Source organism: Pipra filicauda, unplaced genomic scaffold (genome assembly GCF_003945595.2).
Source record: "Pipra filicauda isolate LSUMZ 115617 unplaced genomic scaffold, ASM394559v2 scaffold28_size6257848_pilon, whole genome shotgun sequence".
Classification (NCBI taxonomy): domain Eukaryota; kingdom Metazoa; phylum Chordata; class Aves; order Passeriformes; family Pipridae; genus Pipra; species Pipra filicauda.
Genome location: NW_024104409.1, coordinates 3,459,566 through 3,485,389, shown reverse-complemented (window position 1 = coordinate 3,485,389; position 25,824 = coordinate 3,459,566). Strand labels below are relative to the sequence as shown.

The 25,824-nt window shown below is 40.2% G+C and overlaps 1 protein-coding gene across 8 annotated transcripts in view; it reads right to left on the bottom strand.

Moving 5' to 3' along the window:
* The window catches only part of ENOX1 (ecto-NOX disulfide-thiol exchanger 1), a 362,324-nt gene that overhangs the window by 14,787 nt on the left and 321,713 nt on the right, over positions 1 to 25,824 (bottom strand). For all 8 annotated transcript variants that reach the window (XM_039382917.1, XM_039382918.1, XM_039382912.1 and 5 more), the window contains 2 exons: positions 12,073 to 12,180; positions 7,398 to 7,454 (listed from right to left, as the gene is read on the bottom strand). In XM_039382917.1, the coding sequence (XP_039238851.1) occupies positions 7,398 to 7,454; positions 12,073 to 12,180 (165 nt within the window). The remainder of the gene's footprint in view (positions 1 to 7,397; positions 7,455 to 12,072; positions 12,181 to 25,824) is intronic.

Below are 25,824 nucleotides of genomic sequence, written 5' to 3'. Positions count from 1 at the left end.
GGACATATTTGCCATATGCTGCACTGCTGGTTAATATAACTGGTCTATCATTAGAAATGATAGACACTAGGTGTTACCTTTTCGTTCAGATCAAGCCTAAGCTTGGTAACTTATTTTGTGCTATGAAAGAACCTAGTGCTGGTTTTGTCAGCAACAGCACATTGTAATTACTTTTAAAGTACACTCATATAGAAATTTACTTTTAAAATACAGTAATCTAAAATTTACCATTATTGTCATTTTAAGAGTGCACTGCTATCAACAAATAAACAGTTGACAACTTGAAAAATTATCTGGCATTAAAATTATAGGATCAACAACATAGAAAAATTAGAACAGTGAATGTAAGACCTTGTGAATGAAAAACTTCAAATGGACGGATCTAAGACTTGTTTGTCTGATTTAGCCTACATAATAGAAGCATTTTTGGGACTGAAGATTAATTGTATTATGGTGCTCTTGACATCCTATTTTCCTGATCCATTTGCAGAGATGCTTTTAACTTTTTCATTACAAAGCTTTTACTATTATAACTTTCACCTGCTGAGTTTAGACAACTAGCAATAATCTGAAAATGCTTTTCTCATTGAAACTATCTCTTTTTATTTTTCTCATTGTATATGAGTACATTTATTTTATGGGAATGTACATATGCAAAATACGGATGACTAATATGAAAGTTACTTCATGCTTATTTTCAAAAGTATGATCAGGTTGCTTCTTTTTCTAAAGCTGGATTTATATGTAGGTTCCTGATGACTTAACACAGATGTTTATGTGATGTGAAGCTGGTTGCTTTGCAAGGGAAGAGGTAATTGTCATTTTGCACATTTTGTGTTAGGGAATTGCAGCAGACAAATGGCTGGCTGAATGAAAGCATTGCCTGCCCACCAGCTCTGCTGAAGTCACTGTAGGGGGGATATTTCATGTTTACTTGAGATGGAGAATTTGTGAAAACCCTTTCAAATGGCCTTTAGCACAAATATTGCTCTAGCAATCTCTAGACTGATGCACTTCTAAAAGAAAAGTTAAAGAGAGAAAAAAAAAAAGACGGTTTGTTTCCCTTCTGAGACTTGTAGAAGTTTTGAAAATGTCTTTGTCGAAATAAAAAGAAGTAGCAGGCAGGGGAAACCAACCTTGACTGTTTTATGAGAGTTAATGGTTTTCATCATGGATTTGTATTTGAAAGATATTAACTTCAGGTATCTGAAAACCCCGAGCAACCCTAATATTCACAGAAATCTCCACATCTGAATATGCAAAAATGACTTAAAACAAACACTTTGGAGTTCTCATTCCTTTGGAGTGGATCTTGATGATGAACTCTTTCTGAGGGCATGTTCCTGAGAGGGACTTGGGGATGTTGTTTGACGAGAAGCTCAACAGGACCCAGCAGTGTGTGCTCCCAGGCCAGAAAGCCAAATGTATCCTGGGCTGCATCAAAAGCAGCATGGCCAACAGGTTGAGGGAGGGAGTGCTGTGCCCTGCTCTGGGGTCCCCAACATAGGAAGGACATGGACCTGTTGGAGCAAGACCAGAGGAGGGCTATGAAGATGATCAGAAGGCTGGAGCACCTCTCCTGTAAAGCCAGGCCGAGACAGTTGGGGTTGTTCAGCCTGATGAATAGAAAGCTCTCTGGGAAGACCTTAGAGCATCTTCTAGTACTACAAGGGCTACAAGAGAGCTAGAGAGAGACTTTTCACATGGGCATGTTGGAGTATGATGAGGGGAATGGCTTTAAACTGAAATAGGACAGGTTTAGATCAGATGCAAGGAAGAAATTCTTTACTGTGAGGGTGGTGAGACACTGGCACAGGCTGCCTAGAGAAACTGTGGATGCCTTATCCCTGGAAGTATTCAAGGGCAGGCTGGATGGGGCTTTGAGCAACCTGGTCTAGTGAAAGGTGTTCCTTTCCACTGCAAATCATTCCATGATTTTATGATTCTATGAAGAGTGGCTCCTGGGGATACTGAAGTTCCCTTCTCACTTCTATCACTTTTTTCTGTGAAAGCAGGTTGGAAGGAATGTGAATGTGGTGTACAACCCCCAGGACTGCAGCAGCAGGCTTGTGGCTGAATCAGAGGTGGCCCATCATCCTTCAGGTGGTTGCGGGGGAGCCTGAGTGCTCTGACAAGCCAATCTGCCTTGTACACTGTGTGGGTTAAGCACACAGCTGCATACGTATAAGGCTGAATGTTATTCCTCACCAGAAATGACAGGATGACTCCTGTAAACGTGTGCAGTATAAATACTTGGGGAAAATGCTTGGGGATGAAAGGCTGCACAAAATGATCAGATATTATTAAAATGTCAGGTAGCTCTGGGCATTGAAGAACGGTGTCCCTATGGAGCTCATATTAAAGTCAAAAAACTTTTGTGATTTGCTGAGTGGGTGGCTGAATAGGTTTTATCATTGTATCTCAGAGTTCTCTTTCTCCTCCCTCAGATGATGGGAATTCACTGCAATCAAAAGCCAAGCTACTCTGACACTCTTAATTAGGGACAAGGGAAGTGGTGCAATTTCTTGCTGCACATTAACAAAAGGGTTATTGCTGCTGCCTGGATCCGCTTCAGGTAGCACATTCTGTGTCAGAATGTACCTTGGTCTACTCCCTGTTTGCTCCCTTTAGGGTTCAGTAATGGCTGAAACCTCAGAGACTGTGACTTAGCCAGCAGAGACATCTGCACCATGCTAATGAAACTCTTTCTGTCTTCTAACCTGCTGGACCAGAGCTGGGGTGGCAAGGGCAGGAACTCAAGGAGACTTGATCTACCAGTGCATAAGAATTTCGGAAGGCTGAGCAGAGTCTTTGATAACATCCTAAACAGCCCGTTAAACTCCTGTTACTTTTCAGGCCTTGTGGTACTGAATTCAGGAGGTGGTCATTCCTCATGCCTGCTGCACTAAGTAGGAAAGCTGCTGATCTGTGAATGGTCACAGCTGCTTGAATCTATCATATTCCGTGTGCCTTAATTGAAGGAAATGAGAAGAAATGAGCGATGGAAGGGCTACAAATAAATGCCCGGAATGCAAAAGGCAGGGAGTAGAAAGAGGCACAGCCACTCCTCACCCCCTGGTCCTGACTCCACCAGGACAGAGGAATCTGAATACAGACAGTAAATGGATCTCTCTAATCCCTGAGGGCTTTACACTCCACTCCAGTCAGTGTACAGGGTCCTTGCACGTTCTTCTAATGACATAACACACCCATGATGAGAAACATAACCCCACATCTCTCTCTCAAGGAGCTATCCTCATCCCTGCACTGCACCATTATTCCGTCTTGTTCTCTTTAGACAATCCACTTGCAAAGGGGAGCAGTTGCAAAAAAAACAGGCTAGAGGGTGCACATAAGATGATGCACCTCTCTAGAAATACAGCTTTGAAGCTTCTGAGGGCAGAGAAACCAACCCCAACTTCTGGCATCTCCCGCAGAGATGTTATTGATTTCACATCTGGAGAAGAACCCATAGAATATTGTGTCCAAGCTGTGGAAAATCCTAACCAAAGGCAGATAGACAAATGAGGTCAAAGTCAGAGCTTTGTTCAAACAGTGAAACTCAAACAGAACAAAAAGCTGGTAAAAAACTTGTGGTGAAATCAATTTCACCCTCTGAGATATATTCATTTTATTGTGTGTTGGTGATAATGAAGTAACCCTAAAAGTCTTCTGGCAAAATCCTGGCTTTTTAACCTGATGGGAATTTGATTAGTGACAACAGCATCAGGACTTTACCATGCAACTGCAATCTGGGCATTCAAAATGCTTCTGTGACCATGATCCATCTTGCTTTGGTCTGAACTTGGAGCACTTGATTACTCTTGATTACCATTTTACAGCACTTTTGCAAAAGGTAGGAGTTATTCAAAGCAGCTATCTAAGGAAGGCAGATAGCTGTCAAGGAAGAGCAACAAACTCCTAGGAGATTACTGAGTACTTCTAAAAGGAGACTTATATGAAAAAAAAATCTCCCTTTCTCCATTAACAATAGAGCGATACTATGGATGTTAACCCTCCCACCCAAAAAACAGGGATATATTCACTGAGGCTACATAACTGTATTTGCATGCAGTGCCCTATCTATACTGAACTCAGCAGTGAGCATAAGGAGAACTTTAATCAAAACACAGAAAGCCATTGAACTTGCAGAAATGGTGGAAGAATAAATTGTCTTTGTGGAGTTAGTCACAAAACACGGGATCAGCATTTTCAATTTGGAAAATGGTCTCTACTGGAACACACCACCCAAGCAAGATTTTTTTTTTCATGTTGGGACTATTCAGGTGCCAACAGTCTGGGAACATCCTGGAAAAGGATTAAATCTGAAATTATGATTGTCCATCGGTCATTATTTTCTCTTCAGTTAAGACAGAGATGTGAATGAAATATCATAATATGCAGCAATGAAGAGGAAATTAAAAGGGTGGCAGATCAGAAGCAAGAAGCAATCTCTTTCTAACCACAGAGCTGAAGGAAATAAGCACTCAGTGACAGCACCTCTGGCAGTCCTGGATGTTGAAGTCTCTGTTAACACCAGGCCAGTGTCTCGGGCTCTATGTACTGCTTAAGCCCAATATTTGGCCTTTCCTGACACAGAGTATAGCTGGGAAATGTCAACAGCCATAACAAATATTACTGCATGTACCTGGCAAGTCACTCATGAAACACCCTTATGACTCTGTACAGAGCCTTGTAAGATGGTTTTGCTTTCTGGAAATAACAAATGTACTGGCAATACACTGAAATTCTGATGCCCCCCACCCCTGCAGATTTGACCGTGAACAGCCATGCAGGGTTGTGACATTGCAATTGCTCCAGTCTCTTAGTCAACCTAGTTAATTCTCCTGAAAGAAAAATGAGGAAAAAAATGAAGGTCAGTTTATAGGTTGGAACCTATAAATTCCTTCCGGAGGGATGTTTGCCTTTTTCCAAAGTTGTCTAGATCCTTGTTTCCCTTTCAGGATGGTCTCACACAATGGACATGTAAAAGACACAACAGGATAGGTCTGAGTATAGATTTTCCGCTTTTTGCTAAGAAAAATATTTCCAGTAACAACATTTTCTAATGTAAAATATGATGCAGGATAGTGCCATCAGGAGAAATCCTGAGGACTGCAGAAAGTAATCTTTTTAAGATTACAATACGGGCTTTCTTGATACTTATGCAGTGTGCCTGAAGTTTCTCCCCTCCTTTCTAGGAGTCTAATTTTCTTCAAAGTAATCTAAATATGCCATAGTGTGAAGATTAGATTGTGTGTTCAGTATACAGACATACATTACCATTTTTCCTTACCAACACCTCCCACTGTTGCTCGGCCTGTAGAGGTATTTCATTTGCTGAATTCAACCCATCAACTGTAACTAATATGTCCTAATCCCATTATAGGCATCACAGTTCACTAACAACCACGTAGGAGCCACCAAGCCTTCTTCTCTTTGATCATCCCCGATCTGCACAGTGGCCAGGGGCAAGAACCACGGTGTCTACTGAGAATATAGGTGGTGAGACAACCTGCAAGGCACAACACCTAAGCGCTACATAATTGATATAAACGACAATTGTTTAAAAGGTATCTCAGCTTTCACTTTACAAAGTTCATTGTTGTAGCAAATGCTTTAACATCAGTTCTTTCTCTCTATTTCTCTATTTCCATTTGTACTGCTAGGCTTTCTCTGATTTCATGGTGGCATTATTATTGAATACAGAGCTGTGACTGTGACTCAATAATTGTAACTGTCTGGACACCTTTGCCATTAATTTAGCTATTGACTTTTTCCTTAAGAGTCATATATTGCTATGAGATCAGCATGGGAAGAGCTCATGGGAAAGAGGGGCAGAGTCTCTATCCTATGGAAAATTCAGGCATTTGAAGAACTCCTACAATTACAAACTGGATAAAAATACTACATTTTGAAAAATTTACCGTTAACCAAAGATTCTGAAATATTTTTTTTTATAAATCTGGGAAGGATGTACTGAAGCACTCTCCTTACATGATCAAAATGTTTCCTTTTAAGCCTACTTCAACCTCTATATTATATAAAAATAAAACTTTCAAGCTCTCCTCTTTATCCAGTTACATACAAGCCAGAATGATAAAAGTTGAAGCATTCAGGTAATTTTCCTTTAAAACATTTCAATACTGCAGAACATTGTTTCATCCACAGTTTTGGTTGTAAAGTTCTAAAGGAAGCAAGTTCCTTTAGAGAGTTTCTAAGCCATACATTTATATAATCCTTTAGGAAACCTGCAATCAACTATTGAACAATACCAGTTTTTAGGCAGCATATATGAGTATTTCAAGATCATCCTTGGATTAATGTATTTTTGGTTTGCCAACAGAATCTTTCAAAGGGGCAATGGGACACTGCGCAGACAGACTGCAGTTGCAGATTTGTTGGAGCTATCAGACAATATTGAATGTCTCCTGCTCAAATGCTGAGAGCTATGAGGCTGTATTGACTTCACTACAGAAACGGACCACAATGAATGAGTTTCAGGAAAGGATTAAAAAAAGGAGGACAACATTTCCTTATCACTAAGCAGTTCACAAAATTTGAGCCTTCCGTTCAGGTTTAAAATATATCTGTTTTCCGGGCTGAGCCATTAGACAATGCATGGACTAAAATAGATGTTAAAATATATTAGTATTCAAACTTTTGCTAGTTCTCTTGTCTAGGAGGAAAATATTTTATATAATCAGTTTTAATTTTCATATATTTATGACAAAGCACAAGACTGCATGGTTTGGATGACAAACATAGCACAAAACTTACCCTTTTTTTCTCTCTCCCCTTATGGAAATTGCTATTTTGACTGCAATCATTAAGGGAATAAAAGAAGCTCTTTTTTTTTTGGCAGCAGGTTTTAAAAACATGACCTTAACAGTCCTTTCATGTTGTTGCACAAAATAACGATTCAATGAATTAATTTAGTCCTCTTGTGCAAATTAACTGTTTCCAAATTATACACCTGCATAAATCACTTCACTCAGAACTGAAATATGGCCAGACTTGCCCAGCTCAAGGTGGCAGCTACAGAAACAAATGCTATAACTTTGTAGCTTGAGTAATCCTGGACAGGACACTAAGGAAAAGCATTTCTTTTGCAGTCGTTTCCATGGTATCTTTAACACCCACATAGAGCAAGTAGGACATTGGTTGTTAAAGTCTCATCCAAATAAATCCTACAAAGTAAATTGCACAGAACCCAATTTATCTACCTCGAAATGAAGTTTGCCGGGATTTGAACCTGTGGCTTCAAGGAAAAAACAGGCACTTCAAACCTGATGTGCAAATCATTCAGCCATTCTATCAGCCTTAAGACACAAATAGTAAATTTCAGACCACACACATGCATATATCTAAATCCGTACATAGACAGCTGTACCTACATTTGCTTGAGATTCATCATGCCCATTGATTTCTGCTAATTCCTTGGCGCTTTTTAACTGCAAAGAGTGAACAAAAAACAAAACAGAGCAAAACAAGCACATTACTTGAGTATTTAACACAGTTATCTTTGATTTATTTGAAAGAGCATTTTATAAAGCTTCCAATGAGAAAAACAGATGGAGCATATAATTCTAATGAGTTTTTGCTCAAACCATTTTGAAACCAACATACTTAAGGCTTGATAGGTTGGGAAAAAAAAAAAGAAAAATAATAAGATTGGGTCATTATTTTTTAAATAATAAGATTAGAAAATAGTTTCAAGGCATAAAAAGTGTACAGAATCTGCTCTCAAGAATAATAAACAATTTCATTTCCCATTGTTGTTGCTATTAATTTAAACTTTACAATGTTTGCAAGTTGCTACTAGCTAAATAGTGTTTTGCTAACAATTACTTTTGAATTATATATTTTGAGCTGTTTAAGGTGCCAAAGTGCTACTATATGTTGTCTTTCTGAGGAAGCATCTAAATAACTCCTGGCTCCTGGATATGATGGAAAAGGAGGTGAGGAGAAGGGCAGATCTTTTATTTAACCAGTGGCGGGAAGAGCTGAGGAAACACTGCAAATATATGACCTGAACAAAAATTTTTTTTCCCTCCTGAATTAGCTTTTTGGGGAAAATCCAGGATTACATGAGAGGTTGTAAAGATTGCTCTCAAGAGATTTTAAGAAAGTCTTTGCTCACATCTCGAGCCACAGTGAAATATGCTGTTGTTCATCCTGTTACTGAGCAAACAGAGCAAAGAGGAGACACAGCAGCTCTCCTGAGCCTATAAGCCATGGAGGTTTGTACACTTAAATGTAGCTCCCAGAACCATTTGATCTTTAGGTAAAGCTCTGAAGAATTGTGCTTTTATTCTAACTTAATTCAGAATAGATATCTGGGGATTGGGGGGAGGGATGGGGAACAATAAACAGAAGTTTCCTCTGAATTCCTTGTTTTTTGCCAAAGAAGCTGGGCTTGATGCAACTGTTGATGCTACAGCTGTGGCTCTGACTGACAACAGTCCTAAAATCCGGGTGAAATGGAACTCTCTTATGTATTGATTAGATGTCTGTCTCAGAAGCATTGGTGAACTACCATCCTAGGGCAGCTAAGTTACTTCCATCGTATTTTTGCTATGTGGCGTCAACAGCTGAAGTGAATGTGATTCAGTTTCCAACTTGTCACACTTTCCAATTTGACTATTAAGGTAAGCAGGCCATGGTCTGTTCATACCTTATTATTATGCAGGGCTGTAAACTGCACCAGTTCAGGAACTGCTGTTCAAGCCACTAAACCAGTCCTGATAGAGAGGGAAGGGGACAACAGTTCCTGATAAAGTAGTACAAAGGATAGCTGGGGACTGCAGATTCATCAAGTGTCCTGGTTCAGTTCACCAAAGCTCATCTTTCAATACCCTTGAAAAGTCTGCAATTTATACTGACAGCAGGGTGGTGCATTTCCAATAAAGACTATGTGTTTTCCCTCACTGAAAAGAATAACCATCCTGAGGATGGCTGGTAGGAACAATCTGAGATAGCTACTTCCAGTCAAATACCAGAATTAGGTATTTCTGCATCACATTGTGACGGAAAGAGCTGTTTCCTGATTCTACCAATTCTTCATTATAGAAATTCACCTCACATGAGCAGTCCTGTTGGGTTTAGCTGAATTACTCACCTGAATATGAATTACTCATCTGCATGCCAGTGCCACATCCTGAGTGCTCAAGGAATGCTGCTCATCACTTACTTTTTGCCTTTCCTTTTCCACGTTGGTAAAGTGCCATCACCTTTGGTGGCTGCTGGCTCCTTGTCAATGCTTTGCATGTGTTCTTCTGGTGACATACCATTCTCCCATCAGCCACATGTACGTTTGACAGGAGAGTGGGCTCAGCCTCCAGCCTACATTGATCCAGCAGGCTTTCACCTCACCATGGTTTCCCACCACCATCGCCCTGGCACTGCTTCACCAGTTAATATAATGCAGAGAGGATGCTTGAGCCTTTCCATCTCTTTTATTGCATGCTACACTCTGAAAAGGATGCCAGAGCTCAGGTAAGAAGGTGCTAGCATCCATGTCTGGACTAGGACCACCACAGTAAGAGGTGGAGGTGAACCAGTGGAAATAATGGTGAAAAACTTAAGGGTAGAAAGTGTGCAGCTGCATTCCCAAAGGCTAAAGGGATGAAGTATCTTTTTTTTCCAATATTGTTTTTTTTTCTAAATTAATGTTTAAATTATATTATTCTCTCACATGCTAAATAGAGAAATGTTGAAATAGGAAGCTCAGAAAAAATATACAATATTGGAAAAGCAGGACTTGCCTTACCCTCTAGGCTGACTTCATCGCAGGTCGATGGCAAGTGTGATGTTACCAGCAGAGAGTTTGCTGAGGCAACACACTGAGCCAGTGCCAGTAACAAAGAAGGGCCTACCTAGAAGGAGAAGGGATGAGGAGTCAGAAGTCTCTGATAAATCTAATAGTACGGTGCAGTAGATCTGACTCAAACAAGTGGACGTGAATCCCTCAGACAACCAGAGCTGACGGTCATGTGCTGGATCTGATCCAGCAGCCTTTTGACTACAGCAGTGCAAAATGGTGCACAAGCAAATAGGACCTCTCCCAGCAGGACATCCCAGCCTGAATGTGGCTGGGTCGGTGAATGGAACAACTATGCTTGGACACAGCTGCACCTCTCCAAGCAAACATGCCCTCAGTAAGGCAAGGTGGGATCCCTCTGCTAACTTGGGATGAAAAGGCAGTTTTTAGCAAACCTATCACAAAACCAAGCCATACAGTCAAGGCTGGAGTCCTGCACTATTTATTTTTGAAATAAAATAAATACCTGGCTCAGCTGAATGATTTTCAATACCCATTGTGGATAAAACATACAGATAAGCTGTGGTGCTTGTAAAGAAAAGCTGTGAGCCTCGGCAAGGGGGGGTCATTACTGCTATGGCTTCTGCTGTTCCGGAAAGTTTTCAAACTTGTTCAGGGTTCTTGGAGAAGCATACTGGCTGCCTACCACTCTTTAGAAATTCTGGTTACTTACAGTCTTGGCCTTAGGCGTGTTTCAGAGCTAATTCTCAAGACAAATGCAGATCTATCCTGCCTTTTTCCAACTACTGTTTCTCCTGTCTGCCTAGCATGAGCACACATTTGATTTGCAATAAGTAGGAGTGCGGAGATTCAGAAGTCTGCCCTGGTGGTCCCTGCTAGGCCTCACATTGCAAGATCTTCCTATATGTTTTTGTAGCATTTAATTGCTACAAAGACATAAAATAACTTCATGCAATTTCTTTTTTTTTTTTAAAGTACTTTATAATGCTACACCTTGAATGCCATGTGAAAATGGAAATGAGATGCAATTAACTCAAGAGACCTGGTGGATTCTGTATTTATAAAGATTCTGTCATTACCAAATCCATTATTCCTCATTGCATTTTCTGTATTACACTCTTGCATCAGCTTTCATTTATCTCTGTAACCATAAATGCTAAGAACATGTATCTGAACATAAAAGCTTCTAGAATGTAAATGATTAGTTTGTAGAATATATTTGTCACTAGATATGTTCAAAGACAAATGTTAAATGTGAAAAAATGTTACAGCTTTTGTAACAAGCATTAAAAAAATCTGAAATAAGCATAATTTAGTTTTCCCAATATGTACATTAAATGCATACATCTGTCTGATGACATATTCAGACATACATGCTGAAAAATCTTGAACAAAAGAACCATCAGCAGTTTGAATCTCTGCCATCTAAGCAATTCAGATTCCACAGACTTTAAACTGCAAATACTTAACTAAGTCATCAAATATTTTAGCTCAAAGTTTATGCAGAAAGGATTAAAATAAGGTCTCAAAGCAAAGACTGTGGCTGTGCCACCACAGGTGGGTATTTGTTATTTCAGTGCGTCCATGCCATGTGGTCTATTGAGACAACATGCATTTGTGCACACTGTGCTTGCACACAATGCACTGTTTCTTCTCTAGATTTACAGATTTAGGACCAGACTTTCTTTTTGCTGTGTAAGTATCCATCTTACCATGCTTATAAAACAATACTATCAAATATACTTCTCAATATCATAGAACACCTTAGCGTCAAAGAAGATGTGATAATCAGATTTACAGAGATTTGCTTCTCACTGCTTAAATAAGTGCATTAACTACTTTTTTAGTGCTATTATGATAATGCCATTATTTTATATATTCATATAAAAATGAATTGCACAGGAGAGGCCAAAACCTTTTTTTTTTTTGAATATTATTCTTAGAAGGAACAAATGTTTTGTTTCAGGTATATTTAACTCACTCAATATTTTTTTTAAAGTCAGAGTGAAAACACACATCACTGGTATCTATGTAGAATACCTAAGAGAAAATGTTATTCAAGACATGAATTTCAATACTGGATAGTATAAAGTAAGGGTCCCTTTTCACTCTGTTTTCTCAAACTCTCTGTTAGCCTAATTAGAACAGACATACAGGTCACATAAGGTTATGTCTTACTCACAGCATATTACATGGTCAGAATCCTGTGGATTTTGAAGGTGAAGCCATGAGACTTCCACCCTCTTAGCATGCCTAAGCCAGCATTTTTCTCCTGCCAAACCACTCACCTGTTCCTGCAGGACTTTAAGCATTGCTTGAGTATGTGTTTGTTCTTCCTTTGCTTGCTCCAGTTCGGATTTTTTGTTATTTAATTCTTCCTGTATGCTCAATAATTGCTGCACAAAGAAAAGAAGTTTCTGGTTAGCATCATCTGGATCCAAAGCAGTTTTAAATCCTCAGTTTGATAAATCTTCATTTCAAACAATGTTTTGCAGTCTGCTCCTACAGTTATTATTGTTGCATAATCTGCTGTGTCTAAATGGACCAGAGGTAAATTATTTTCATCTGCATCTCCTTCTGCAGCAGTGCTCCAAGAGTAATGCATCTGCTAATGTGCATTAAGCTATTTATTACATTAAAGTAGAAACTCCTGCTACATCACCCACAGAGTGACTGTCACATTCATCTGAACCAAAATCTTATTTGTAGAAGTATATGCAGTGGTTTTAATAATACTGGGGTAAACATTATGGTACGTAAATAATTTAAAAGCACAGCCCTTTAATATAATTAGTCATTGGCCCACAGCCATTTTCATTCTAAGCAAAGCAATATTCTGAAAAGCTTTCAGACTGACTTGCCAAGAAGACAAAAGCTTTCCTTTTTTTTTTCTCTTGTGCTGTGATATTTCATTAGATCAGGAAGACTGATGCCCTACAATCAATATATCAGCCAGGAAGACTGCTTACCTGTCAAAACAAAAAGCTATGACCAAAATCTATTTTTATGAAGAGAATTCTGGGATGCAGGAGCATATTTAAAAGCCCACATCTCCTGCTCTTGGCTAGCTTTAGGTTCTGCATAGATTTATTGCGACTGTCAAGAACAGGTCAGTAGATTTAATTAATTCTGAAGCAGTTATGTATTTTTATATTGATGTGAAGAATGTTAGACACTGCTGAAGAGCAAGAGCAGACAAACGTGAGGTTAAAAAAAGAAGTTTATGGTGTATTCCCTTAGTGATCAAGAAAGGAAACTATGTTCTGCTGGGGCAACATATTGCTTGTAAGCACACATCTTTTTAAGGACTAATTGAATGACTAATTGCTTTACTAGCATGCATTAGTGATCTAACCATGTACCTACATCTAAAGCTTAGTTACCAGCTTAGGCTGGTAACGGACTCAAACTGATGTTGCAGGTGTTCAGCATCTTTGTAAGTTACAGATAGCAAACCTAGAAAAAGCCCTTCTTCCACTGCACTGGAAGAAGGCATCAAAGGACGTGGTGTCAGTATTGTTTTCAGAGCAGCTTGGAAACAGGTGACATTTCAGGGACTTGTGGAGTTATTGGTAGTGTATTTCTGTGTAAGTGAACATCAGTATGATGGATTAATTCAGCCACTGAAGTAAAAATACATGTGAGTATATGTCTGATTACATCTCATACACTCTACAATCCAACTGGGTTAGTTAGCTTTTTGATGGATCTTGCCACCTAGACTGCTCCCTGGGAGCCTTCAAGAGACATTCTGGTATATGTATTCACTGTACCACAGCACAAGAACATTTCAAATTTCAAGACTTTTCCATGAAATAACTGGGTCTCTTCCACTGAGGCTTATGCCCAACCAGCTTTTGTGTAGGAAGCTCTACTTTGGCATTTCTTGACCAGGGTTGTGTTCATCTTGCCTGTTGGGTACTACTTCCTACATTTTCAAATGATACACTGAATTTGTGTATATTGTCATAGGTCACACAGTAATACCTATGTAGGTCCCCAGAAGGGACCATTACAGAATCACAGAATCACGGAATATGCCAGGTTGGAAGGGACCCACAAGAATCATTGAATCCAAATCCTGACCCTGCACGGGGCCATCCTCAAGAGTCACACCATGTGCCTGAGAGTATCATCCAAAAGCTTTTTAAACTCTGTCAGGCTTGGTGCTGTGACCACTTCCCTGGGGAGCCTGTTCCAGTGCCCAACCACCCTCGTGAAGAACCTTTTTCTAATATCCAACCTAAACCTCCCCTGACACAACTTCAGGCCATTCCCTCGGGTCCTGTCACTGGTCGCAGCAGAAAAGAGATCAGTGCCTGCCCCTCCGCTTCCACACAGGAGGAAGTAATAGACTGCAATCAGGTCTCCCCTCAGTCTTCTCTTTTCCAGGCTGAACACACCAAGTGACCTCAGGCACTTCTCACATGGCTTCCCCTCAAGGCCCTTCACCATCTTCATTGCCCTCCTTTGGACTCTCTCTAATAGCTTAATATCATTCTTATATTTTGGTGCCCAAAACTGCACACAATATTCCAGGTGAGGCAGCCCCAGTGCAGAGCAGAGCCGGACAATCCCCTTCCTTGACCGGCTGGCGATGCTTTGCCTGATGCCCCCCAGGACATGGTTGGCCCTCCTGGCTGCCAGGGCGCTGCTGACTCATATTCAACTTGCCACTGACCAGGACCTCCAGGTCTCTTTCCGTGGCACTGCTTTTCAGCATCTCATTCCCCAGTCTGTACGAACATTTGGGATTGATCCATTCTAGGTGCAGAATCTGGCACTTTTCCTTGTTGAATTTCGTGTGGCTGTTGATTGCCCAGCCCTCTAATTTGTTGAGATCTCTCTGCAGGTCCTCCCTGCCGTCAAGGGAGTCAACACCTCCTCCCAGTTTTGTATTGTCTGCAAACTTGCTTAGTAACCCCCTTTAGTTACCCCATGTAAACTCATGTTACAACAGACCATTCAGTTTTACCTAGGATAGATCCAGCTGATGTCTGCAATTTAGAAAGAATGGATTCCAGGACTCAGAAGAGAAGCAGAGAACACAGGATACTAGAAATGTGGCATAAACCCTTTCAAGGGTCACTAGCCGAAACACCTGAGGTTTGAGAAGCAGATGTGTCATCTAGCAGCAGGTGGTGAAATGTCCTCTCTTTTGCAGCTGCAACCTGTTTCACCTTACACACCTGAACATGGTGAAGGGTTGTTATTAGAAAGGAGCCTTTTCCCCCATTTCAGAGTCTTCTCTGAGCAGTTATGTCTCACTAGTGTGGCCAGACTACCTTTAACCTGCTTCAGAGATTTTACTTCAGCTTCTGGGAGAAACCCTAGAGGCTGTCATTCTGAACAACATAAATTCCCATCTGGAAGATCCCAAGTGAGTTTTCAGTCTATCGTGACCCTGAATAGCCTTTTCAGTACTGAATGTCTGTTACAAAGGGGAAACCAAGTTTGACTTATAGGTTGAAGTTGTTACGCAACTGAACTGCTATTTCCTTCCCCATCCTACCCACCCCCTCCCCATGGTTCTTCCATGGTCACATTTGACATATTGCAGATCAGTTCACAAACTTCTACTGTTTTATTTTTGCATCTCTCACTGTGATCTCCCACTGTAATTTAGTCTAATTATATACCTCTTCCTTTGATCTTGACTTTTCTTGTTTTGTGTTTAATATATTTTTCCAAAACTGTCTGAGCATGGAAGGAATTGGTGTGGAAGACACCGAGAGCATGAGAGAGAGAGATGTGACGCTCTGCATGTTTGTTCTTGGCTCTGGACCAGCGAGGAACAGGAATCCCAGGAAAATATCCAACATGCTCAGTTTCCCTCGAGTAAGAGAGTGTGCATTCTCATTGCAGTATGAGCTATAAAGTGCTTGATATGAGATAAATATCTTCCTGCAGTCTTAGTGGTTAAACTGTCAACTACTGAAGGCTTACTGTGTGTACAAAGGCTCATACTTTCACAGGGTCCTAATTTCACAGGGGTGGAAAGCAGAATATCTTTAACTAAGGCACCATATTCCCAGTCATACAAAAGGTTTTTCATTCACAGAAGTGGGACCTTCCCATCCAAACTTCAAAGATGATAAAATTATTTAAAATTTGTAGCCAACCCTTGGGGGTTTAACTTTCTTTTTCTCTCCCTCATATTTACCTCTAAAAGCTGCAGAACCCACTAATTTTGCATGGATCAGGTTTGGGTATTTCTTTTTCCTGAGTGGTCGATGCTGCCACCAAGAAGTTGTAACATGGAGCTATACGTGCCAAACAGCATATTTTTCTCTTGTAGTCTTATTTTGGAAAATGAAGAAATATATTCAAATGGAAAAAAATATCAGCCTAAGACAAATGAACAGCCTGAAAAATTTTAGCACAAATACCTGATGTTTGGCAAAGTTAGAAGCAAACGGGAAGAGGATCTTACACTAGCAGGAATGCAACAAGTTTCATAACAGGGACTGCTGTCATGCCTGCTTATAAACAGATAGCCTCTCCATAAAGATTATAATGAATGATGTCAAGATGATGGTATTCAGAATTACCTTGTTTTTCACATATATTTGTGCTTATTAAAAATTGATCCTATAGGTATTTCTTCTGCCCTTCAGTTTGCTTGCAAGTATATACCACAATCAATCAAAATAAATAAATTATTCTTGGTTTTAATGTTTTGCTGTTCTGATACTGTTCCACCTGCTTTGCCAACTCACCTAGCCTTTCTGCCAGAGTTTCCCCCTGTGCCCATTTAGCCACACAGCTACAGCCACCACAGCTATACAAGTGCCCCTTTATTCCATCTTGTCTCATGTCTCTGGCCATTTCCTTTAAGCCCTGATATCTCCAGCTTTGTGACATGTCCATGGCATTCAGACAGCAGTTCCCCAGTGTCATCAAGCAAAGGAGTAATTTCATGGTTACACAGCCAGGAAATACCTGGCTCATTTTTCTGGTGTCTTCCATGCCCTTAGTGTGCAGTTCTTTGGGTCTCTGACAGTGCCCTGCAAGTTGTGCAAGAGTCTTTTCCTTGAGCCAAAATCCAAGTGTCAGGAAGCAGAAAACCATGTCACAGCATCATTACAGCTCCGATGATCCTGGAGAGAGACACCTGCAGAGCCTAGAGCTCCACCAGTACCAGTATGGAAGCTCAACTGGTCTATATGCAACCAAAAGCATTTGTTATCATGGCTGCCAGGTTGACCCTGAGATGAAGCTGTGTAGTAGGACCAGATCAGACTGGTAGACATCACTAATATCCTCTAACTGGTATTTCCAGGGAGGAGATGGAAAAGCAGAAAAGAATTAATCTCCTGGTTGTCTATCAATATCAATCAGTGCATTTTAGATCCCCCCAAAAATGCAAGACATTGTTTCCAATGGCAACTCTGAAACTGCTCTGTGTAGAAATGGTAAATATCACTCTCCTGTGTTAAGCTTCCTTCATTCATGAGGACCAAATCCTCCCTGTACATAATAAGTGGTTAGCTAATTTCATTTGTGGGGGAGAAGAGGGTATGTGTTATTTTGTTGGGTTTTTTTTCACACACTCCCACCTCCCACCTCTGGCTGAATCTCTGCCAGAGACAGTTCAGTACCACCCATATTGCACAAATCTCAAAAGTGCAGACAGAAAATTACCATCTTAAACCAATCTTCGCAGCTTCTGAAACATTAAATATAGATGGCATTATTGAAGCCAGCTGAATTACTCAGGATGTGTACAATGCAGTACTAGTGTGGCCAAGAATGCTAACAACTGAACAACACACACTGCCTTAGAATATACGAGAAGCCCTAAAGGGAAAGTAATAGCTTGCTGTTGTGTACCACTAGGCAGCCATGAAATACTCCTTCTCTTTCCTCTCCTCCTCCCTGTCCACAGTTCTTCATTGCTCCTCAAAAGGCAGTGTACATTTGAATATAAATTATGGATATATCTAGAAGTGTGGTCACACCCCAAGTCTAGTAGGACAGACAAGGATCTCAGAAGGAATGCATGATTTCCAGCATGAAACCATCAACTTTGCATGCAAACAAAAACGAGGCAGATCAGAAGCCACAACAGGGCCTGAGGCTGTACTTAGGATACTGTAAGGCTGACAGAATAATGGAAAAAGAAAAATCAGCATTCGCCACAAGTTTAGCAGTTATATTGCTGAATGGTCCAGCCCCTGCTACTTTGTTTACGATTTTCTCTACAGCTGCTTGAAATGAAGCATGAAAGGGTTACAAAGACCTTAAAGAAAGGACGGTAAAGAAGAGCAGACAAAAGAACACCTCTGAGGTGTGAGCGCTGACTTTGATCACAGGTTGTGCAGGCAGTTTCAGCAAACACATCCTGTTCAGCCACGGGAATGAGGCAAAGGCTCTCCCATTTATGGAGTAGTTACAGAGTGTCCAGAAATGATCTGCAGCAAACTCTTCTGAAATTAGTGTATCAGTCAAAGACGAATGGTCTTACACAGTCCAAATGAAACAACTTAGTTGAATGATTGTCTTAGACACCCAGTGAACTCAGGCAAACTGAGTTCCTATCCATATAATCTGTGGGAGCAGCATACTCATATTACTCTCCACTTACCACCTATAGTAAAGATATCCCTATTCAGGAAAAATGGGAACATCTGATTCACTAGGTGCCTAAAAGAAAGGTGAAACTTACATGTCTCATATAGGCAGGTGGTAACCCAATCAAGGCTACTTTTTTCAGTCCCAATGAAATCAAGGCACTTGTATAAAACAGTAACCCTGGAAAGCAGTTCTCGTGTGCAAAAGTGAAGCCCTTTCCCCTAAACTACACTATAATCAGAGATCACAGGCATTGAAATGCCTGCAGAGTTCACCTAAAAATTAAAGGACTCACTTATGATAGCAGTTTCTGAGGGTTTATTATATTTTTTGCTATTTCCTCAAGTAAAACCTTACTCTGTCTTTTTTAACTTTATTTTATACAGAAAATATACAGAAAAGAAGTTAGAGTTGGAAGAGGACAAAAATCAGCAAGGAAAATAAGTGCTTCAAAATTCTTAGAAGCTGTTCACAAATACGAAGGAGAAGGATGGTAAATATTTCTTTTCAGAATCTTTCTTAGCTAGAAGGAAAAGAAATAATGAATTAAAATGAAATCAACTAATTGCAAAATAAAAATACAAATCCCTCTTCTAGTACTCCCGTGGACTGTCTGGAAGAGTGTTTTCTCTTTTTGTAAAACAGACGGGATTTCATATCGCAAATGGCCAGCACATGGCAGGCTTGAATAATGAGAAAGTGACTTCCCAGCTGAGCAAATATGCATTAGTAACAAGATGCTGATGAGGCCTGACAAATCACCAAGGAAACAGGAGAATGTGAAAGACAAGTCAAAGAAGCTTTAGAAATGAGCCCTCAAGGAAGTTAGCCATGTTGCAGCAAGGAATTATTAAAATAAAGAGTATGATTGTGGATTTTTTTTAAAGGGATTAAAAAGAAACACAATGTAATAGTGCAATGTTTCTCATCCCTCCCACCTCTCAGGGATTGGCTGTGTCCCTGGCCATGTGGATGGAATTATTTGGGTGGATTATGGGGTTTGCAGTGACAAAAGAGGGCTGGTGAAGAGCTGCATGTAGATCAACAGCCCAGCTCCTGTCTGATGGGCATTCACCTGCAAAGTGAGTCTTCCTGGCTCTCCGGCCAGAGGCAGAGATCATGCTGAACATGTTAGCTCCAAAGCTGAACTGCCTTGGAGGGGGCCAGGCAGTGGACACACACCTGATGGGTGAGTGTGTATCGTAGCACTAAAGATGAACTCTGTCCAGCTGCTTCTTAGGGAGATGTTTGCCATGCTTCCCTTCCATGCTATTAGATTGACTGCAGAGGTCCTACAGATTTACAGTACTCAGAGTAGTTGCAGGCAGGCCTGTATCATAAGAAATATGCCAAATGAGAAAACAGACAGATGGACACAGACACACAGAGACTACCTAAAGGGAGGTTACAGAGAAGGTGGAGTCAGTCTTGTCCTGAATGGGGATTGAGGACAAATAGAAACATTTGTATTACATATAAGGAAAATATTCCAAAGTGAGGGTGGCCAACCACTTGAACAAGGGCTCAGAGAAGCTATGGACTCTCCATCCTCAGAGACCATAGCTAGACAAGGTCCTGAGCAAAACTGAGACAACTCCAGAGATGCTCCTGTTTTGAGCAGAGGTGTACACAACATCTAGATGTACCTTCTGACTTCAGTTTTTCTAGTTCTAGACCTAGTAGATATCAGAAAATTAGCTCTCAGTTTCTTTTGTTTCTGTGAGGCATAGCAGTTCAGGAACACCAGCTTCAAGAGACAGCGTTAAGGGTTGGGCAGCAGACAAAAGGAGAACATGGATGGTGAAATGAATGGCTTAAGAGATACTCTACAGCTTTCCTTTGTCAAGTAAGTTTCTACTATATCTCTTACTCCTCAAAAAAACCCCAAGCTTTCTTCAGTCATCTGTGAACTTCTGCAGCAAATCAGAAAAAGACCCAAGTCCTTAGGAACCTTACAGAATCAATCCCTCCTCTCAGAATTTAAATTCTCCCAATTTACTAATACACACTTAGGGCTAGCATCAGGGATCCCTCTGTGGGATCTGTCTTTCAAAGCAAATTACACAAGGTCTTTAATTTTGACTGTGGCCTGTGGAGGGGAGAAGTCTGACCAAAGCCCATTGTACCTCATCAATAAAGCTCCCTCCTACCTTTGCTAAATGAGATGATTGGAATATTGCACAGCCCTTGACTTTACCGGCAATAGGTAAGTGGATAGGTGGGCTTACAGTTTTCTCTGATCCTGATCAAAGAAAGCAGGCTGATCCCAGATGAGCATCATGTTCCCTCTGCCCTCATATCTGTTCTACAAGGCACCTCACATGATGCACAGTCAAAAGAAGACATGATCACCCATTCATCTTCATCTTTTCCAACCTTTCACCAGTACTGTCCATTGTGGATACTTCCTCACCAGTTAATGGTACTTGGACTGTATAATCCCATGTCTTCTTTCATGGAACTGCAAATAAGCATGATACAGCATGCCCTTTTCTCAACAAACAAAATTAGATCTTTGAAATTTTGATTTTCTAGTCAAGAAAAATATTTTATTTGTTTTGAAGGAGAATAAAAAATTAATTAGAAAAATGACATTATGGAAGAGAATCAATTTACTCAGTGTAATTTCTAATGAGACACAATTCCTAAAATGGAAACAGAGTTCCTAGTACTGATAGCATCAAACACATTTGGAAACTCTAATCAGCAAGCCAATTCTAGTATTTAGGATCTTTTAAAAAATTCATGTAAGATCACTGGACTGTAAAACTTATGAGATTTTTCCTTCACCACCACTAGACTATACAAGATTTAAATGGAGATATTAGTTGATTTCTTTCATATTTTAAGTAAAGTGTGTGCACCCAATTATTTTTCTATGAAGGGTTTATTCTTGCTGCCAATAGCAGTTTAGCTTTATCAGCACTAGCAGGAAAAAAGATGCTACCCTCCTCCATTTTTCCACTAGAACAGCTGTTGGGAATAAGGTGCTTAAAGTATCTGTGGACCTTTATTTACACTTCTCTAATATTATTGAAGTGGTGGTCACAGATGTGGGACATCAAATACTACTTTCAATAAAGAAAGGTTGTTAAAAAGAGAAGAGAACCCATTTGGCATGTCTGAGATCAGGTAAATAAATAGCACTTAATTGCCAGCTGCTCTTGGTTTTTTTTAATATAATCAGAAAGAGTAACTGTTTTCTGGAAGTTTAAACATGAACAGTACTGTACCGAGTCCTGAAAAGCATTAGAGAACAGTGATAACGCTTATGGGAGCATTTCTCTCTCTCCTGAGATGACATATTTCTTAAACAGTTTTCAGGTATCAGCCACTGGGTGAGAGAAGAGACAGGCCTGGAAGCGAACATCTGGACATTGGGCTCAGTCCCTCGCACTTAACTTGTATCCATTCCCTATAAGGTTATTGGTATTGCCATTACTACTCCAGTGTCACTTTTACACGAAAAAAGAACAATCTAACCGGAATTCATACTGCAAGAGTAGTAATTAAAAACATTTCCCACTAATTATTCTGGCCCATTTATTCAGCAGGTAAAACACAAATATAAGGGATAATTTTTTTTGTCTCTTATATTTACTCTTATTTAATATTGCATTTGGAGAAGAATCAGTTTATAGTTGTACGTAAGTACATTGGGTGGATTATATCCCGAACAGGTGTTCGGTGAGCAAGACATAGATGGAATCAAAAAAAGACTACAAATCTCCTCTGCACTTGGGCTATATTAATAAATATAGCCATAACATGCTCAATCTATTCAACAATGATGTTAATTTCAGCACTAAACTGCTACTAGGACCTCTATATTTAAAGGTTGTTGTAATGGTCATGGCACTCACACAGCACCAGATTCAGCAACTTTCAGCCAACAGCATTTGTGTCTGTGACTTCTGATATTTCAGGAAGTTTGTATGTGGCAGAAAGGAATGGCTGCGACTGCTAACAACATGTGTGAAGGATCTCAGAGCTGCAGACCTCAATGCCAGCTGAGGCTTATTGGAACTTAATTATATTGGTTAAAAGATTGATGAGGAGAAAAGTCCTCATGATGCCCTACCCTACTATCTCTTGCAACCTCCTGCATAGAAATGTGCGTTTTGTCTCTGCTCCCACTGAAAGAGTGTGGACCATGGAAATAGTAAGTTCTTCTATTAAATGTATGAGAAAAAGCTAGGAAAAAAGGGGAAGAAATACCTGAGCAATGCCATCTTTTCCTGTAGAAAAAAACTTCCGCTAACTCTAGGAGGACATCTGAAAATGTACTGGCTCTGCTCCAGTGGCTGGGAATGGTAGAAATCCAATTCATTTCAAAGGCACCACGGTGAGGCACCACTAGCTACCTCTGGCTTTTCTACTCAGAACAGTTACTGTATTTTAGGGGTACATGATTTTGCTTCATAACATGATAGATCACTCTTGTGCCATCTCACTTAGACAAAAGACTCCTAATCCATCTCCCAGTGATGGCACGGTGGAAACTGTGTGCACGTCACAGTCCTCCTCATCAAATTTGTACCATGACCATTCTCCTTTGAGGGAGCAGTGAGTGTAAGGAGGGTGCTACAATGCACTCCAGCAGCTCTTCTCACCCTCCCAACCACAACAGTGAGGCGTACCACAGACCAAACTGTCTTCCCTGGATGAACACTGAAAGCCTGAAATGAGGTTTAGGTTGGATATTAGGAAAAATTTCTCCACTGAAAGGGTGGTCAAGCATTGGAACACGCTGTCCAGGGAAGTGATGGAGTCACCATCCTGGAGATATTTAAAAGAAGTGTAGATGTGGTGCTTAGGGTGGACTGGGAAGTATTGGGCTAATTGTTGGACTTGATGATCTTAAAGGTTCTTTCCAACCTAAATGACTCTGTGGTTTTATGATTGCTAGTCATCTGGCATTTATCAAAGCCTTTTAAAAAAGCTATGTAAGTCTCAGGTGCACGTGCTATTTATTTTACATGCTAAATGCTTAGTAAACTGCAAAAGCTAGTCCTCGGTAGGTAGGAAATGTCAGGAGCAATGTGGCCTTTGCAGAAAGACCTTGAGTTGCATACAGAACAGCAAGGACAGGAAGGTATTGAATAGGTGATGATTAACTGTGTACTCTCTGCCTGCGGCACTGAACAGGGAAGGGTCTCTGAGGTATACAAAGCAAAAGGCACAGGCAGTGGTTCTGGCAGTTCCCGGCTTCTGAGTGTTCAGGTTCACAATCTGCATTGAGATTCAAGTGAAACTGGAATTGTTTGGGGAGAAAAAAGAAGACAAGACCAAAGTGGATTTTCAACATGCTTCATCAGAGTGATACCCATGTGGGTCAATCAGCAGGCTCAGAATATGCTCAGTCTCCTGCTGAGATACGCCGAGCTAACCAAGCCAACGGCACCTGCAGCAGCACATCAGCCTTTTTGTCAGCCCCATCCCCCACGACTGTTCCATTGGCTCTTTTCTTCCACCTCGAGCACTAATTTTAAGAGAGGCACTGTTGTGCGTCCCCTGCTTGTGCAATAACCCCATGGCTAGGCTTTAATGCATCACCGCCAACGAAGGGGAGCTTGTGCTGTCACTGTGTGTTAAGAGTATGATCCCAAGCTCAGCCAATGAATCAGGCCCCTAAAGTAATGGGGGCAAAGTGGTGCCACTTAAATGTCCCCGATACACTCCAGCATGTGCAACAGCAGAGCTGTAGGCACTTGTGTACATTTCCTGAAGTTTGCATAGATGGAAGTATGATTTAAATGGGGATTTCTGGATGACACCCTTGCCTGCAGGAGCTTAAATTCAGCCCGTCGTGCTCAGGAAGTTCTGAGAGGAAAGAATGTTATCATACATTTCCATAATGCAATGAAGTACCATGCAGAACTAACAGTCTATTGGCAGAAGTACCAGTTCAGGAATCAGTACAGCTATGCAAGCACAACCCCATACCTTGGCCAGTTAAGCCTGACAAAAAAGGTAGAGCTAACTTGTTAAATTAGAGAGCCATGCTACAGTGTGCTCTGTAGACTTAGGACTAACTTGAGGCTTAAAACATTGCACTGATGGCCATGCTATGGAAGTGGTTCATGAACAACCCTGGATGACCACTAAAAACCTAAAATTTACTTGGACATATGCTAATGAGTGTCATCTCCTATGTGGCAAACCAACATTTTTCAAAGGCTTGCTAACATTATCAATTTCAGACAGATTTTATAAAGGATCTGGAAACCACATCATTAATTCAATAGAGACTCACTGTCAAATTCTGAGCCCCTGCTTGAAAGCATAAAGGTGGCAAGTGCATTTCCTCAAGAATCATATTTGATGGACAATATACAATAAAATTATATTTTTCTTGCTTTTTTCTTGGAGTAGCTGAAAGATTTTGTTGGGAATTTTTTTGAAAAAATTCTGCTTGATATTCCACATGGAATGTGCTAAACTCACTGGTTGCAATTTGGAGAAATTATATATCCACTGAAAATTGAGCCTTATAATTGCAAGAATTAAGCAACACTATGGGGTGATATTTTCTGTGTTATCTATAGTCATGTATCTGGTAAAACATTTCAGACAGAGACAAGACTAAAAAAAATTCTTACAGCTGTGCTGTCAAGTGTTGTAAAAATAGTTACAACTAAAACATCCTTTCTTGTGTTTCCTTTCTCTAATACAGACTTTGTCAGAGACTACCAAACACTGCTGGAAAAAGAGCCATTCAAGAAGTGATCATCTTAGTATATGTGTTCTCATATAGAAATAAATTGAAGGCAATACCACCTATGCAGCAGTGACAAGTTAATTCAATTTCCATCTCAAAATCAGGTAAAGTGTATCTCATTTGTTACCATGGATACAAGACATTATTTCCATTTCTTTGAGATCTCACAGTGTGTATGAAATTAAACTGTGACACAGTTTTATGGATGAAGTTGACTAAAACCTCTCTAAGTTCAATGTCATTAGTCCAAAGGATTTTCTTTTTTTAGACACAGTAAATAAGGAGGTTGCTGCTATGGCCCATAAGGTATACTTCATCAGTGAACATCTGTGTGATTTTGCTGATGCTACTTTGGATCAGTGGGAGTGATGGAACAGAAAATAAACATTCATTTCATCAGTCCTGCAAATGTAGGAAAGAATCCTGAAAAACATCCAGATGGTAGAAGTACATTAAAAATACATTGGTGTTGTGTTATTTGCTACTGTTTGGCATCAAATATATTTACAAAAAAATGTCTTGATTCTGAAAATGCATCCACTTTTTCTCAGATAAATCTGCTTTTCAGCCTGCAGCTCTAATCACTTGTTCTCTAGTTTTCAGAGTTAGAAGAAGTGTAAGAAAAAGTGGGGGAAAATGAAGACAAAAGGAGAAATATATTTTTTAATGCTGACATATATGAAGGGTTCAGGAATTCAATAGCATTCAGTTTACCTTGTCTGAAATTAATTTTAATATATACAAA